Here is an 18,440-nt window from a genome sequence, read left to right on the forward strand (position 1 = left end):
TCCGTCGGACGATGCTGAGTATGTTCTGCGAGTCTGTGGTGGCCAGTGCTATCACGTTTGCTGTTGTGTGCTGGGGCAGCAGGCTGAGGGTAGCAGACACCAGCAGAATCAACAAACCCATTCGTAAGGCCAGTGATGTTGGGGGGATGGAACTGGACTCTCTGACGGTGGTGTCGGAAAAGAGGATGCTGTCCAAGTTGAATGCCATCTTGGACAATGACTTCCATGCACTACATAATGTACTGGTTGGCACAGGAGTACATTCAGCCAGAGACTCATTCCACCGAGATGATACCCTGAGCCTCATAGGAAGTCATTCCTACCTGCGGCTATCAAACTTTACAACACCTCCCTTGGAGGGTCAGACACTCTGAACCAATAGGCTGGTCCTGGACTTATTTCCATCTGGCATAATGTACATCTTATTATTTAATTATTTATCGTTTTGTATTGCTACATCTGTACTCTATTCTTGGTTGGTACAACTGCAGCGAAACCCAATTTCCCTCGGGATCGATAATGCATGTCTATCCATCTATCTATCTATCTACCAATCTAAAAGGTGAGATATTGTGAAAGGAACTAAACACTGTCTTTAGGTTGCGTCGAAATGTTGGATTCCCGGCGCTGCTGCCCCTGTAAGAAACCTTTTGCAGGTGTGTTCTTTGCAACCTGTTGCACACAGTTCCAGGATATCAACCCATACCATATATATATATATATATATATATATATATATATATATATATGAACAGTTTGTCTCCAGTTAAAACTCCATTTACACGTGCAGGAGTGGACTGCCTTGGACAGTTTAAGGTGAAGGGAAGAACCAGTGCAGTGAAGAAGTATGTGGTTTTATTAACCCGTTCATGTATACGAGTTATTTACATTTAGGCGGAATCTTCTTTGGACACAGATTATACTGTTAACTTTATAGCGAGAGAAGTACAAGTTAGGGAACCTCTCTCGGATAATACGACAAACGTTATTGAAGCTGAGAGTGAGCTAGGCCGGACCATTGAAAACTGGAGCGATTCAGAGATCACTGATGTCCTCCTACAGAAAGGAATTAAGTGGATTTCGAACCGCACCCACAGATGGCTCATATCATGGTGGAAACTTCAGATATCAATTAGGTCTGAGTGAACGTATATTAGTTCCAATATGAAGGTATACAATCTGGACGAAGAGGTTTTTCCACGCAGTCCTTTGCAAAGAAGTGGCTATTATCAATGTGGTGCAGTCACTAATGCATGCCCTGACCACAATGATTTGGAAGAATAGACATCAAACCATCCGTTGGTTCAGAAGAGCACACAATGCCCTTCCGGGGAGTTCCTTAAAGAAGGCATATTTGCTCGTCGTAAATGGAAGCAAGTAGAATATATGACGAAAATGACTCGATAATGGTCGGCCAATGAGTACTTACCATTGTTACCGGAACGTCATAAAATCTCAAGTATAGCGCGCATTTTTTTCGCAGGAGATATTATGATTATAGTTTAAACGCAGGGCCTCAGAACACATTGAATATTCAAGTCTTTCAAGGAAGAAGATGATTTCCGCAGTAGGTGTGCATTAAAATCTATCTGCCGGGCACGTTTATAAACAAGATTAGTCTATCACTGGAGCCACTGGTTTGAGTAACTACAGTCCTAGAGCTGCTGGTTGATTGTCTTGAGGATTTTGACTTGACTTACTGCCTTGACAACTCCATTATGCGATGGTATCCTCTGGCCTAGGACATTTGCATATATGTTAACATGTTTACGGATGAAAATATCATCTCTGCTATTTCAGTTGACTGTAGTAATTATGATATTTCAATAACTGCTGGCGGAGATGAGGTAGCCCTGTATCTGTTTTCTGTTTGTCTGTATTGTATTTTATGTTGTTAGATTTATTGTTACGATCATTTATCATTTGACGTTGGGATTGTTGAACGAACATTATATAGTCACATGTTCAGCCTTTGTGCCGTAGATTGAGCATAGTTTTTTTTTTTTTTGGGTCCTTATTTCACTATTGCGCTTAATATGCTAATTGTGACTTTTACGCTGAACGCCTCAATATCGCTAATTTTGATCACCTGTCTTTTCTTGTTTCGTAATAAATTACCGAGCATCCTTTGTCGACCTGATAATCAGTTATTTTGAGACACATAATACACTGCTAATTCCTTGTTCATCATCTCTGAGGATTTTTTTTTCAACTTGCTGCTACGAGTGGCGACGAGGTACTTTCATACCAGCCCGAGACAATTCATCATTATCATCATCAGCTGCCATGCCCAGTTTGAGCTTTGGCTGCCATGGCCCATACACTCCTGTTTCGGGTCAAGGGAATCAATTCATTGCTATTCATATCTAGTTCTTTGGCTGCCATCATCATTTGTCTGTGCCTTCCTTTTGCTTTCCTCCTTTCAATCTTTCCCATAATTATCATGCACTAAAACTCCTCTTTCCTAATCGCACATCCAATGAAGTTACTTAATGCACAGCACTATATTTTTTCTTCCGAATGGTCATCGAGACGTTCCGGTTAAAAAACCAAAACAAAAAGAGAAAGGTACACGTGCTTCCGGAGCATTCGTAATTGCCCTGTTCGTAAACAGAGTGTACGGATAATAGTAATAGAAAGTAATCATAAACTGGGCAATATATAAAGGATTGAGCATTTTTTTTTCTTTTTTTTTTTTGCTTTCAGAAGTGGAATTAAATCTGATGTACCTGAATGAAGGAAATTAACAGAACACTGACAATTTGTTGATGGTGTTTGTGAACATTGATTTGGTCGTTCAGTTTAGTTTGTGAAAATTTACGACAAAACATTTAAAAATACTTGCTGGTAACACAGCTCATATTTAAAAGAACAATTATCATGAATGTATAAATGAAAACCGCAGCAGAGACGCAATTCAGTTGCGGTCAGGAATGAAATTCAGCGTGACAAACTTACAACGTCTTAGCAGATACGTGCCTGCTGACAAAATTGTGTTTCCGTTTTTGTAGGGGCTCAGACACATCAGAGCAATGCAATTTTAAAGGTGAACGTTGCAGAGGTATGCAACAAGGTAAGGCATATCGGGCAAACGGGAATGAACGGACTGCACAAGGAAGAGCAAGAGAAAAAAAGTCAAGATTCAGTTTCCAAAGAGCACTAATCAGCCTGACTTTGACGATGAATTCTAATAAAGAAAAGTGTCAATGGATGTGCAGCCTTGAGATTCATAATCTGTAAACTAACAAGAGACAATCAGTAAGGGATAAACAGAATAGAACGGTAAAATAATAAACACTCTCTCGGCTGCGACAGTCAGTCTTTCCAATGAGTGTGTAAAAAAAAAGCTGGCAGATAATCAACCTATTGTGGAAAACAGATGACTACTGTAGGAATGACATTAGTAATGGAAAATGCAACAGTCAACAAGACCAGCAATGTGGGTCGCTTTTGGCTGAGAGGACTACAACTTGATTGGAGATGCATCCAGCGTTTGCTTGCCAAATCCCTGCAATGTCAACTGGAAGTGAAGTAATAAAGGTACTGGATAATGCCACAGCAGTGTTCAGTATATTTCAGAGATTTTCCAGCGGATCAAGAGTAAAATAGTATCAACTGAATATTTCACACACTGGTTATACATTGCATTTCCGTTCCATTGCACCATCCCTAGTTTGGAGTGTAAAACTTTTTAACCAGCACTGGGTTGGGAACCAGATTACCTTCATTAATGATCACCAATCACTTATGTCTATTCTAGATCCAGATAAGCATGTTTCACTGTGGGTAGCGGTACGAATACAGAGACAAACAGCTGAAACAAACTGAAAACTTCTCAAACAAGGAGCACAATGTTTCAGTTTGAGGCAAATAGTTCTGGCGAGGAAATATGTTGGTGATCAAAAGCGAGTGTTTGAAAAGATTAAGGGCACAACTGGATCACTGCCCTGGACAGGAGAGATTATGTTCTATATCCTCCGGAGACAACACATTGAACAGTTGGCGTAATCAGAATCAATCGATGAGAAGAGAGGCCTCCAGAGAAGTCAGAAAAGCCTTCTGGATTCCCAGACTCAATTCCTACTACCCCAAAGTTGGCGGCCCCAGTCTGATATTGGTTTATTGCAACAAATTTCACCTGTCAGTTAGAATTATACTTCCACTACCCCTGACAAGAAAGAAGATATCCCACAGGTAAAGAGAATTATCCAGAGACAGTGAACCTACGAGTCTGAATGGAGCAATTCAAACTTCACTGTGCTGTGGATGTTAATAGTTTAAATATATTGTTTGAGAAAGCATTATTTGTATGGTTACATAACTGATTACATGTTTCATAAACTTAAGTGCATGAGCGGCAAAAGTCATTAGGCCGCGCCATAAAAAGAAAACGCTAAGTAGAAACGGTTTCCATGCTCTCGTCTGCTCCTTAGATTATTTTGACTCAATAACAGTGAAGTCGGATATGAATCACCGAGTGTTCCTGGAAGCCAGATGGTGTTACGAACGCCGTCTTCCACTCATCTCCCTAGCGGTCTATAGGACCAGTCTGGTGAAGATCTGATCACTGGGAGTGTTTTAATGCACGATCCATCAAGTGGACAGATTGGCATTCTTAATATTGATTTTGTAAAGTCTACAGTAGTGAATGCATGGATGAACACCACAATTTATTCTCTTTTCTTACACATAAGGACTCTTCACCGGGGCTGACGACTGGGATTTTTGAATGTCGGCATTCCGTAGTGCAACGGAGATAAACTCATTCAAGGCTCTGGTCTCAGGATGAGCGAAGTATAACAGACGAATCGGGGAGGGGAGATTCCCGGGAGTTATGGCCCTCCTGCTGCTGTGAGGCAGCATAATGCAGATTTCCATTTTACTAAAGGCAATGGCTAACTAAGAGTATTCCTGTGGGAATTTGGTACGGTCGTGAGATTTACCGGGTGAAGTCAATTGAAGTTGCAGGCAGATGGCTTCCCAAGCTCATCACTGAGCCTGATGACTCGGCGAAATGAGGGTGGTAACTCAATACGATATGAGTTTTGGGTGAGTCGGTAAGTAGGGATTTGTGGAAACGAGCTATTTATTCTCCAATTCTCAAGTTCACAGGTCCTCTGGTCGTTCTGACCATCTTAGTCCCAACGGGAAGTCCATCACGTTCCGTTTATGCCGAGGAGGTAGAGATCAACTGGATAGGGAGTCGGACTTGCACACAGAGAGCCATTTCCAGAAGGTTGCATCCTGCACGGAGTCCATTGTGGATTTCTATACAGGTAGAGCAGTCGAGGTGTGGAGGAAGACAGAGTGAGAGAATCAGGCTTTGTTACAGGAAGGACAAAGAACGAAACTCCACTCCACCTGCTTGTGCCGTTTCTTGGATGTGTGGGTGATCGGAAGCTGCGTAGTAAGGGCAAATTATGTTACTGCACCAGTCCTTCATACTCTTCGGGGTGGGAGCTGAATGGGTCTGGCCAATGAGCGATCTCCTGCTACCAGCTTTCGTTCTGTGCGCCTTGATAACGAGGATCCTGAAGCGTGAAATATTTCTGGGAACGAAACAAGCTTCCTGGATGTTATTTTAGGGGTTCGTCCCGTCAGCAAGTTGTAAATTATGATAGCTAGAAGTTTAGAAGTCTTTGTGTTCGTTCGGCCTCTCACCGGTGTACAACCGCACAACGCCCTGATATACTCTGATGATAATAGGCGAATAGCCCTTCCGCATTCCAGCCTAAAATTGACGATTTTATCGAGAACCGAACATGAAACACAGAAGCCGAAGTATCTGATATGCTAAACACTTTCCACTCCCTTGATGGTCGAATAGCGGACGCAACTCAACAACGTATTAGTAATATTTATTACAAATAACGGTTTTATTTTCCCAATTAGAGGTGGCCCCGACAGGGTCCCAATTTATGAGAGCGATTAGGAGGGCTGTCTTGGCTCTCTACATGGAATATAGAGATAGCAGGATCTCGAAGTGTAAGATACCACTAGGACAGGAAGTTGCAACATCGTGTTGCAGATCTGTTGAAGCGTTCGTATACTGCAATGTTGGACTCAGAGCTAGGAGGTAGAATGGCGTTGTATTGCTGTTGCGATATGACAGGTTGTTTGAAATTGGCGAGCAGGTGATCAATGGTTTCCTGCTGCTTTGGGATCGTGTGCTTCTGTCGGCAGTTGATTTCATTTGGGAGAACATATTTTGTTGGGTCAGTAACTGGTGCACCCATCCTGTAAGTAATGCAGAACAGGCTTCACCTAAAAACCAGAGCAGCGGATCCGACTTACAAGTAAACGCACACGCCAATCTGAAGATAACACATCCAAATATTCAATTGACGATGCAGATGGAGAAGAATTGTTGCCTCCACATTGTGGACATTCTAATACGACTGACACCGGATGCTAGTATTGGATGCCAAAGTACACGGACTTATACATATAAATAATAGTCGCCATCACGCCTCACAACGTAGAGTTAGAACTGGAATAGAAGTTTACACACAATAGGACAACGGAAACGAATTCGTTCAGGACTAGCCAATGAAGAAGGACTGACCATGGGAATTGCGTATATATGCCACTGGACTTGACATGTCTAGCGCCATTCCTCATGAAAATGACAGAGTTTGGCATCGACAGCTAGATTATAATCGACACTTTGACACTTGGAACCGGCAGTAAGTCGAGGGGAGTATATGCGGCATCAAGTATCGCATATTCTCTCATGTGGAATTTCTACATACCGATTAAGAAAGCTTTCCTGAGTACATTTTACAAGCTCCACTCATCGAGTCCTTTTACCGCATGGGAGTTCCAGACAATATGTGGGAAGCTAATATCACCTAGTTAACAACCTCGAGTTTCTTCCATTATTCTGCGACGTCTCGACAAATTTCTTCCTATAAGTCCCCGATTATTGACTGATCTGTAATATAGACCCATTGATGTGGAGTTGCCTTTCGCAATTCCCAGCCCAGCCATAACGTCTCACTTAGTTGAGTTATTTACATTGTACTGATTGAGCATTGTCACGAATTTTCACTGACTGGTAACGCAATCGTTTCTCATTTAATTCCTGTTCTTCTGCCGCGTCCGAAGCAAAGGAAACGCGGGATACTGAGTTGTTATTCCTACCAATTCTGCAACCAAGTCTCACTAATGGCTACAATATCACAATTTCCTGCGTCTATCCATGCCCTGAGCTTATCTGACTTTGTAAAGAGTCCTCTAGTAGTGAAATAAACGCAGTTCAGGACATCCGGCGCAACATTTTCCAAATATTGATTGCTGATATTGTCTGAAATGTTAAGAACGTCTGTCTTTCTACTATCTGCTCTTACACTCTACCGCCCAACACTACCAAATCTTCAGAATAGGACATTGTCCCTCTTCTATTTTAATTGTAACCGTCTGTTCTGTACAGGACGCATTTTCCCTGGAAGACAGCTGAATAATCAAAAAATCGCATGTACTCCCTCATAGACCAACTTCGTATTTAAGTGCATCGTTTTCCAACTTCTGGCCTCACGAAGATGTGGCACAATGCTAAGATGACAGCTCTGGAGATTCTATCCTTTAGCATAGCATCCAACTTCTTCAGATCACTGCAGAAACTAGTGAGTCTTACTATTATTGTCATTGCTACTTACGTGGGCCACGACATCTGGCTGTTCAAGCAGCCATCTAAAATTCTGAAAAATCGATTCGGGAAGTCCTGGACACTGGCACTGTGGATCAACAGTTCCGTGCGAGCAGCACTTACTGGGCGACACAAAGCTTGCGATGGCGGTATTCAGCAGCAGTTCAAGAAACGCAGCTATGATCCGCGCAACTTGAATATGGCAGAAAAACCACACTACAGGAACAACATCGAGACGCAACTTTTACCAACTACCACCTCAATTTACGACAAGGTCTGTACACCATCGCAGAACCAGAGCTAAAGGCAGTGAATTTTCCAACATCCTGCCTCTCTCCCAGACGAGCTAAATCTTTATACGCTTGATTCCCTGTTACCAATACTGAGCCCCTGAGGAGACCTGCAAATGAAGTGACCGACAGCCTGGTCATTTCTGAGGCTGAAATGCGCAGGTGTTTCCAACGAGTGAACATTCACCAGACTATGTGACCGGACGGCATCCCAGGGCGGGTTCTCATGACGTGCGCTGCACCACAGGCGGATTGGGTAACAGGCATTCATAATCTCTCCGTCTCCCAATGTAGAGTGCCATCCTGCATCAAAACATCGGTCATCGGTCATTGTTCCTGTATCTAAAATGACCAAGGTAACATGTCCGAACGCCTGGCCTACTGTTGGACCCCCCTCGCTAACAAGCAACTGCTTTGAGGGGCAGTTAGGGACTATATCTGAGGCCTGCTACAACCAACACTGAACCCCCTACAATTCAGCTATCGACATAACCGTACAGTAGATGATGCAATAGCCCAATTTATGCCTGCCTCTTCGTTGGTTATGTGGAACAGTCTATGCTCCAAACCTATACTGGTACTGTTTCCCAACTTTTCCTTCGCTGCATTGACGGCTACATTTGTGCTGCTTCCTGCACTCCTGCAAAGTTCGTCAATTTCATCGACTTTACTTCAAACTTCCACCCAGCCCTCTAATTCACTTGGTCCATCTCGGACACCTCTCTCTCCTTTCTTGTTCACGCGGTCTCCATCTCTGGAGACAGACTGTCCACTGAAACCTTCTATAAGCCCACTGACTCTCATAACTAACTAGACTATACCTCTTCCCACACTGCCACATGCAAAAATGTCACTCCTTTTTTCCAGTTCGTCCGTCTCCGCCGCATCTGCTCCCAGGATGAGGCTTTCCGTTCCAGGACATCTCAAATAACCTCTTTCTTGAAGGGCAAACAACAGGAATTCTGCAGATGCTGGAAATTCAAGCAACACACATAAAAGTTGCTGGTGAACGCAGCAGGCCAGGCAGCATATCTAGGAAGAGGTGCAGTCGACGTTTCAGGCCGAGACCCTTCGTCAGGACTAACTGAAGGAAGAGTGAGTAAGGGATTTGAAAGTTGGAGGGGGAGGGGGAGATCCAAAATGATAGGAGAAGACAGGAGGGGGAGAGATAGAGCCAAGAGCTGGACAGGTGATAGGCAAAAGGGATACGAGAGAATCATGGGACAGGAGGTCCGGGAAGAAAGACAAGGCGGGGGGGGGGGGGGAGGGACCCAGAGGATGGGCAAGGGATATATTCAGAGGGACAGAGGGAGAAGAGGAGAGCGAGAGAAAGAATGTGTCCTGGCCTGCTGCGTTCACCCGCAACTTTTATCTTTCTTGAAGGGGCTTGGTTTCCCTTCTGCCGTCATCTCTGATGCCCTCAGCCGCATCTCCTCCATTTTCCGCACTTCGGCCCTCACCCCATCCTCCCGTCACCACAACAGGGCCAGAAATCCCTTTGTCCTCACCTACCACCCCACCAGCATCCGAATCCAGCAGATTATCCTCCACAACTTCCGCCACATTCAACAAGACCCCACCAATATGCACATTTTTCCTCTGCAGCCCTATCCGCCTTCTGCAGGGATCGTTACCTCCTCGACTCCCTGGTCCACACATCCCTTTCCACGGATCTCCCGCCCGGTACTTATCCCTGTAAGCATAAGTGCTACACCTGTCCCTACACCTCTCTTGCCACCATTCAGGGCCCCAACCAGTCCTTCCAGGTGAGACAACACTTCACTTGTGAGTCTGTTGGGGTCACCTGTTGCATCGGTGCTCCCGCTGCGGCCTCCTCTACATCCGTGAAACCCGAGGCAGATTGGGGGACCGCTTCGTCGAGCACATCCGCTCCGTCTGCCACAACAGACAGGATCTCCCGGTTCCCACCTCCTTTTATTCTGCTTCACATTCCCATTCGGATATGTCCATGCATGGCCTCCTATACTGCCATGATCAGGCTAAACTCAGGTAGGAAGAGCAACACCAAATATACCGTCTGGGTAGTCTCCAGCCCCTTGGTATGCAAATTGAATTGTCCAACTTCCGGTAATTCCCTTCTCCCCATTCTCCCGTCCCAGTTTTACTCTGCCCCTCCATCAGCTGCCTATCACCTCCCTCAGGGTTCCGCATCCTTCTACTACCCATTCTGTTTTCCCCTATTCCTTCTTCACCTTTTTTGCCCATCCCCTCCCTGCTCCCCTTCCATACCCCTTTAACTTTTCCCTTTCTGTTTTTTTTTTCACCTGGCTCCTAGCAGCCTTCTCCTTCCCACCCTCCCCCCACCTTCTCTATAGGGCCTCTGCCCCCTCCCTCTTCATTCCTGATGAAAGTTTCCGGCCCGAAACGTTGACTGATCATTTCCCCTCCAACGTGTTGTGACTGTAGCTCAATACACCGCCCTTACACATCTGGAGAAGCGGGTTGCCTATGTATGAATGTTGTTCTTGGACTACCGCTCATCATTCAAAACTGTAGTTCCCTCCAGGCTCAAAAAGAAGTTCAGAGACTTCGGTTTTTACCCTGCCTTGTGTATCTAGATCCTGGACTTTCTGTCAGATCGCCGCAGCTGGTAAGACCGGGCTCCCTCACCATTGCTCCTCTGACCCTGAACACAGGTGCCCCAGGTCTGTGTACGAAGCCCCCTTCTTTACTCTTTGATTACCAATTACTGTGTCCCTATCTAGATCTCCAATCTGCGAATTAAATTTGCTGAGGACACTACATGATTGACCTAAACTCAACCAATAATGAGGAAGGCTACAGAAAATAATTCACCACCCTGACACGGAGGCATCAAGAAAACAACTTCTCTCCTAATGTCGCAGAACAAAAAAGAAAACAAAGAAGCTGGTTGTTGACTACAGGCAGAAGGGAGGCAGGTTAACCACGATTGACATCAATGGATCTTGACACCTCAAGTTCTTCGGCATACACATCACTGAGGATGTGACTTGGTCGGTACATAACGGTTGTGTGCTAAAAAAGGCCAAAAAGCGCCCTTTTCACCTCAGAGGGTTGAAGAAGTTTGGTATTGAAGTTCAAATACGAAGAACGTTCTACTTGGGCACAACTCAGAGCATCCTGACTGGCTGCCTCACTGCGTGGTGTTGGAACTGTACTTCCGTCAATCGCTGAACTCCGCTGAGAGTGGTGCGGGCAACGCATCTGTAGATGCGACCTGCCCACTATTCACGACAGTTACAAAAAGAAGTGTGTAAAAAGGGCACGAAGGATCGTTAGAGACCCGAGACACCCCAAGCACAAAATGTTCCAGCTGCTACTGTCCAGAATACGGGACTGCAGCATAAAATCCAGGACCAACAGGCTCCGGAACAGCTGCCTCCACCAAGCCATCAGACGTATTAACTCATGCTGATAGAATTGTATTTCAATGTTATTTTCACTCCCCTGTTGTACATCGTATTTATTATATTTGTTTTCATAAAATACACATTGTATATTTAACAGGAAATGTAACGTGATGTACTCCTCATGTAAATGAAGGATGTAGGTATTAAAGTCAATTCTATTCGATTCAATCTATTTTTCTTCTCTCTCACAGAAACAGACTCGATGCCGGAGAGTACAGCGCTGTGACGTTTCTCTGCTACCTCATGCCCCCAAAATTATCCAAAGTAGCATATCTGTTGTTGAGGGATTTTTCCACAGGGCGCTCTGCAGTGGCTGTTTAAGTCCTTTGTCTTTCTTGTCACCCACTTTCCTGCCTCCTGTAACTCTGGTGCACCCACCATCTTTATGCCCAATCTATCACGCCCTCAGCCTTTCGAAACCTCCAGCGTTCATCCAGTTCCAGCTTCAGCTCCATAAAACGGTGTGTAAGAATCTGAAATTGCATGAATTCCATCCATGAGTCGTCGTCAGTGATACTGGAGAACTCCGAGTCTTCTCTTCCAATATCCGGCAAGGAGTACATGCAAATATTAAGCTCTCGGTTATGATTCCGGCCAGGCACGCCGAATGATTACTCTTTCCCATACATGTTGCGTGGTCGCTGAGTTAGTACTGCATTTTTTGTGTGTTCCGTTCAAATTTTCTGCCTGGCATATTACAGTTCATGCTGAGCAAATATAAAGAATGGAAGAAAATAACGAAGACAAACTACGGGGAAAAATCCCTGCTACATCTCTCATTCTCTTCATCACGCCTAATCTCGCTGAAACATCGAAGAAGGAATTCCTCAAGTTCATTTTCTAACAGTGTCGACTCAACCGACTGCCGTACCGCTTTCCCCTACCTCTTTCCAATTTGTTCTTGTTAATCAATCCATATCACTTTCTAAGACACGAAAATGCCGCGAATTGGTGGGTTATAATTCGAATCGGCGAACGCGAGAGACCTCCGTCTTATCATCTTTGCGATCTCCAATTGACAGCAGTTTTAAACACCAAATCGCCGCCAGCAGATGCCTTATTTGCTCAATCAGCTAACCTGTCAGAGCTATGTTTTCTCACGCCTTGTATCTCCGATAAGCTCTGGTTAAAAGATCAAACAGCCGCCAGCTGATGTCGTGTATACTCAGTAGGCAAACTTGAGTGAGCTCCGTCCCAACACGGTTCGGATCTCCAACTGGCGGCAATTTAAATACATATTTCATTAATATCCATTTCCAACAGTTTGCATACGCGATTGTTCATTGCACATCGTAGCCGAGATTTCACTGACATCATTTTCAATTGATTTATTTCTGTATTCATTTATTCAATCATTCATTCATTCATCTGTTAATTAAGTAACTGCATAATTAAATTATTTATTGCTTGTTTATTTATTTGCTAAAATTTCAGTACAGTTGGTGGCGTAATATTCAAGATTATGAAAGACAAATCGGTAACTGTGGAGGTACAAGGAAATTAAAGCTCTGCAGACTATTTTTGGTGAGATCACTCCGGACCCTAATCTAATCACAAAACCCTAGACAAATCCACTTTCAATACTAAAACAGTGTATTCGTCTTCCTATTCGACTGTGGCACTCTGTATTTCCACTTTTCCCTCAACCATGAGCTTTTTCCAGACCCACCAGTATTAAATACTTATTTTGCTTATTAATGTACCCGAGGTTCCTTCAGGTAGAACAGAGAAAACAGTGGAGTACAGCATAACATTGAGCCTTCGGAATAGGGTGCGGTGGAGACCGATATAAATCAATTCATGATCCCTGTAACGTTTCGCCACACCCTGCACTTAGCTTTGTCCTCCATTTGTCCTATATCGATATGGAAGCAATTCTCTCTAATATCAGTTTATCAGTCTCTACCTGCAGCAGTTGCTGCGGAGTCCAGAATTTTACAGGAGGTTTGCAGTGGAATTCTCCCTGATAATACTAGTAATATTAATAATAATAATGATAATAACATAATAATAATACGATATAGCCGGTGACATCTCACTAAAACACTCTGCCACTCAACTTACTGCAAAGCAGTTGTCTCTTGCGCTGTCTTTTGCCGCAGTGGATATTATTTTATCCAAAACAGACTTCCAGATTTTCCATAACCCCTGAACACAAACGACAAGATTGACCTCGAATGTGAATAAAAGGGAAAGAAAGGTTGCCTGTTTTACGCCTTTGGTCAAGCACACTCAAATTGATACTGCTTGGTGGCGGACTTCCTGTCATCCATACTTTCTGTGGAAGAAAAGTAGCCGTGAGGGATTGGTGCATTCAAACGCTGAATGTGCCATCACAGTCTTCCTAGGCTGAGGGAGAGCTTGTCAGCCCATCCGGCGTACATGCCGTCAAGATCAAAGCATAGACTGATTTCCGTCACAAAATAAAAGAACTGAACCATAATTGAAAACTCGGGGCACCCGTGGCAACACCAATAAAGAACAAATAACCATTTTTTTTTCTTTGAAGAAAAGTGTCCGTTTCAAGGCGAATGACTCAGCCTCATCAATTTATAGGCCATCTCCGTCACACAGGTTGAACCATAGGAAGTCATGGGCGGGGCTTCCTCACTCGGTTCAAAGACACGAAACAGAATCAAAACCAACAACTGTCCCTCAACAACCTGTTGTTAACAGTTTACTCTCCATCTTTGCAGTACATTCTACCATAACTCTACAGGCCGTGAGCTTCATCTCCTCGACACTTCAGCAATATTCCTTGTTGAGGATGGGAGTCTTCTTTGTTTTCACACTCTGGCTCTGCTTACGGCGTGAGTACCTTTTACCTATCCACATTACATTTACTTTAAATCTGTCTGACCCTCTGAGATGCAACGGGCTTAGATTTTTCGTGTGGTTCGTCTATGACTGCAACTCAATTTTCTCCGTGATTTTGCTTTTATTCCTAGGTTCATTGAGTCAGTCGGTGACTCAGAGCCCGTCCATTGTAAACATGAATAAGTGTCAGACTGCCACCATCACCTGCAGTTTCAAGCCTGATTCTTCTGGTGAATATCGCTTTCTCACTGGAAAATTCTTCAGGCAGACCAACTCAGCGGCCGAACGGAAAGAAGTCACTCGCGGGGGGAGATTTTTTACTTTGATTAAGAAAACTGACATGCAGTTTTCGTTGGAAATTCGGGACCTGCGAGTGGAAGACAGCGGCACCTATTACTGTCAAGCTGTGTACAGATGGCGTGCAGCACAATGATGGGCTTCGGCGTTGCGCTGTACGAAAACTTTCGCTGTAGCTTATTTCTGATTCAGATGGAGCAGAATGGATCTGCAGGTAAGTTCATCTTCCTGTCTCGCTGTCGATCCGTCCTAAAGTCCAGCTAGCTGTCAGTTTTTCTTTTTCTAATCATGTACATTCTTTATGTTCCGACTTCGCGTGTCCGCAGATTTTGCTCCCTGCCTGAGGTATGTGTCAATAAATGTCGACAGAGAATTAAAAAAAATACACATTCTTGTCGCCAACGAGAGACAGAATCGTTATTGAACACATGGAACCAGAAAACGCCAGCGCTGCGAAATTAATTCCTGCTCGACTCTTTCATTGATTCGCCAGCAGATTTCAAATTCACGTAAGGTACTGTGTACATTTCGGAACGAACACAGTGGAAGAGATCTGAACCAAAATAGAAAATAATAAATATATATATAACTCATTGTTTAAACTAGTTATTCTCCATATCCCATACAAAAAAAAATATAAATCTGACGTTGTTCACCTTCTAATCTGTTTAGATCATTTTAAATTTCCATATTGCATATGTATTTTTGATTGACACGTATGCTACGTGTTTTTTTTTTTCTTCTCGGAATCGGTGTGCGGTGCGTGTTCCTATTTTACTTTCATTTGGTTTTGCTTTCTCACAAAGAACATGTCGACCTGCCGGCAAATGGGGAATATTCTGGCTATGTGTTGCATTAACAACCCTCGGAACATTGGGAATCCTATTGCAGCGTTTCTTAAACAGATTTACGTGAGTGTAGTTGTTGTATAGTGGAGACTGAGAACAGGATCATTGTGTATCAATGGGAGACTCATACTCTAGATGGAACAGGGACCACCCGGTAAGTATCCACAGACATCAACGATTTTTCAAATATCTCAGCCATTTTCACTATCGTTTAATAGATGATAGATTGATTTAAAATCTTGTGTGGTGTGATTCTGTAAACTAAATCTATACTCACTGTGTAGAAAGGCAAGGTGGGAAACTGAATTAACAGAGTGAGATGGAGAGGGAAATTTCTGCTATGAGTAAGGATGAAAAGCTGGTGTAATCTTCGTAGAATGAGTCCAACCGACTGCTGTCAGACTGTAGGAAATATTGTTAGCAGCTTAAGGCATAAACCGCAAGCAGATACATGAATATGTCACCGAGATGCAAGAAATAATGAATATTGTTTTCTCCAATTTATTCTCAAATAGTACAGTGAAATACATAACCAATTGATGAAAAATGAAGAAAAGAGAAGGGAACAAAACCTTTATATCGCTGAGTGCTAAACTCCAATTGAAAATAATCTTCGCCTTCAGTTTATTCGAAAATTATCTGACCCGTTCAGTCTCATTACTGTGAAGAACATGTTACAATGCAAGAGGCTGTAACTTATCGGGGATATGTTATTTTAAAAAAAGAAGCAATTCTGGATGGAGCATCTATCAACTCGAAAAATAAAACAGGCAAATCCATAATTATTCGGAATTAAACTAACGTTTAAAATAAGCACCACAGAACTTATATTAAAAAAAAGGAGTTCGGCTCATTTTTGTTTGTAGGCCCTCTGCAATTGTTCCATGGAATTAGTTCTTCCTTCCACATAGATGGCCAAAATATGAAACATGTTTTGATAATAACAAGATATCCACAATTTAGCATGAGTTCCTAATTTTACTTCACCGCAGCAATTCAGATAATAATTGTCAACGACAATAAATATTGTTTACTCACATTTCAAGTGAAACAATTTGCGTGAAAGAAAAATCTCCGTAACGTATTTGGGATGTTTTTGTTTTTTTTTTTTTTTCTGACAGTTATCGGTAAATCAGCAATAATCATCCTTTACATTCATACAGAATCCATTTCTCCACCGTCTCAGAGTCCGGAACTACAAACTACACTTGCCGATACTGCTATTTTAACCTGTGGATACGACGTGAATTGTCGCAACACAATACACTGGTATCGCCAGCTTCCAGCGCAGGCACCCATATTCCTGCTCCAGGGTCAAACTTTCGGAGCACAAGATAAGACAAAAAATGCCGTAGAACGAATTACTGGTTTTGTTGATCCTGGTAAGAAAATCAGCCAGTTGACGATCTCCAAAGTGCAACTGGGCGACGCTGCTGTGTATTACTGTGCAATGAGTCGGTTTGCAGCACTGTGATGCCGCGCATGGACAGCGCTTTTCAAGAACTAGGGTGATTCTTGTTACAAGCACACAGTGCTAGTAAGCAGCGAGGGAAAAATACAAAAACTCATTTGGTTTTATCATATAAATAAACCACTGCCGAGCACGGAGACAAACGGCAAGAAACCGCAGTGTGGTGGGATGTTCAGCAGAATGATGATAGAGAAAATAAAAGTACCACAATCAACACCCAATATATGCTGGGAGATATCATTATGTCCTGATGGAAGTTCTTGGCTCAAAACATCATTTCCATGGAAGATGCCGGATCTACCGATTCCTCAAATTTCTACTGATAGAAGACACACAACTTTCAAGAATATATTCCTGGAGCAAAGAGGCATGATTGCCTTCAGGAAATTCGCATTTTAGATCAGAAGTGCGTAAGGCATAGCAGCAGAATTGGGCTAATCAGCCTATCGAGTGTGGCCCACCATTCCATCATTGTTTCCTGTTCCCAATACATTGTCCAGTGTATCCATGTGGTACATGCAATCTACCAGCCATTTTGAATGAAGGAACACCGCAAATTCGTTTGCGCCGCGTGAACGTCGGCAGGAAAGTAACGGACATTGAAATGATACAAATTCCAAACAATAAATGCATAATCTGCTGTTTTGGAATTATACGGCATCACGAACTTCTGGTATCTTTACGATTCCAGAAACATATAAACATAGAAAACCTACAGCACAATACAGGTCCTTCGGCCCACAAATTCGTGCCGAGCATGTCGCTACCTTAGAAATTACTAGGGTTACCTATAGCCTCTGTTTTTCTAATCTCCGTGTACCTATACTAAAGTCTCTTAAAATATCCTATCGTATCCGCATCCATCAGCGTTTCCGGCAGCCCATTCCACACAATCACCACTCTCAGTGTAACATAACTCACCCCAACATCTTCTATGTACCTACTCCCAAGCACCTTATACCTGTGTACACCTGTGGCAGCCATTTCAGCCCCAGAAAAAAGCCTCTGACTATCCACATGATCAATGCCTCTCATCATCTTATACTCCTCTATCAGGTCACATCTCATCCTCCGGCGCTCAAAGGAGCAAACGCCGAGTTCACTCAACCTGTTTTCATCAGCCATATCCACAACCATGCCCTTATCACAAAGCAACCTTAGGCAGCCTGAATGTGTCTTTTTTGGTTGTAAAATGCTTTCACCAGAGAGTATCAACGTGTAGTCGATGTTGATTGAGATGTATTCTGTTGTGTTCAGTTTCTTCCGATAGCATGAGTCTCATTAAAATGAAACTACACGCTTTTGGCAATTACATGCTCAACCAATTGAATGGATGGCTATAATTGGAAATAATCGAGAACTGGGAGAGGCGCTGCGAAAGAAACATTCGATACTTAGTGATTATAAGGCAACGTTGTAATTCCTCCCACTCAAAAGAGATAACCTGCCTTTTGTCATTCCATGACTTTGCTTTAGTTCAGTCTGAAATTAAACCTGTTCCTACTCGCATCCCCTAGTACTGCACTAAAAATGCATTCACTTGAAATGGAATTCCTGGCTCTGTATATTGTAAAACAAAATAAATAATATACCTCTATTATTTATATGTTGTGATTCATTGCTGGTTCCATGCCTATCTAAATAACTGCTATTATA

The 18,440-nt window shown here is 43.1% G+C and overlaps 1 gene segment (V, D, J or C); it reads left to right on the plus strand.

Annotated features, from left to right (window-relative positions):
• Positions 1 to 14,597: 14,597 nt before the first annotated feature.
• LOC140203556 (T cell receptor alpha variable 4-like) lies at positions 14,598 to 16,787 on the plus strand. The segment is given in 2 exon segments: positions 14,598 to 14,679; positions 16,435 to 16,787. Coding segments are annotated over 2 exon segments (435 nt in total).
• The last annotated feature ends 1,653 nt before the right edge of the window (positions 16,788 to 18,440 follow it).

Source organism: Mobula birostris, chromosome 10 (genome assembly GCF_030028105.1).
Source record: "Mobula birostris isolate sMobBir1 chromosome 10, sMobBir1.hap1, whole genome shotgun sequence".
In the NCBI taxonomy this organism is placed as follows: domain Eukaryota; kingdom Metazoa; phylum Chordata; class Chondrichthyes; order Myliobatiformes; family Myliobatidae; genus Mobula; species Mobula birostris.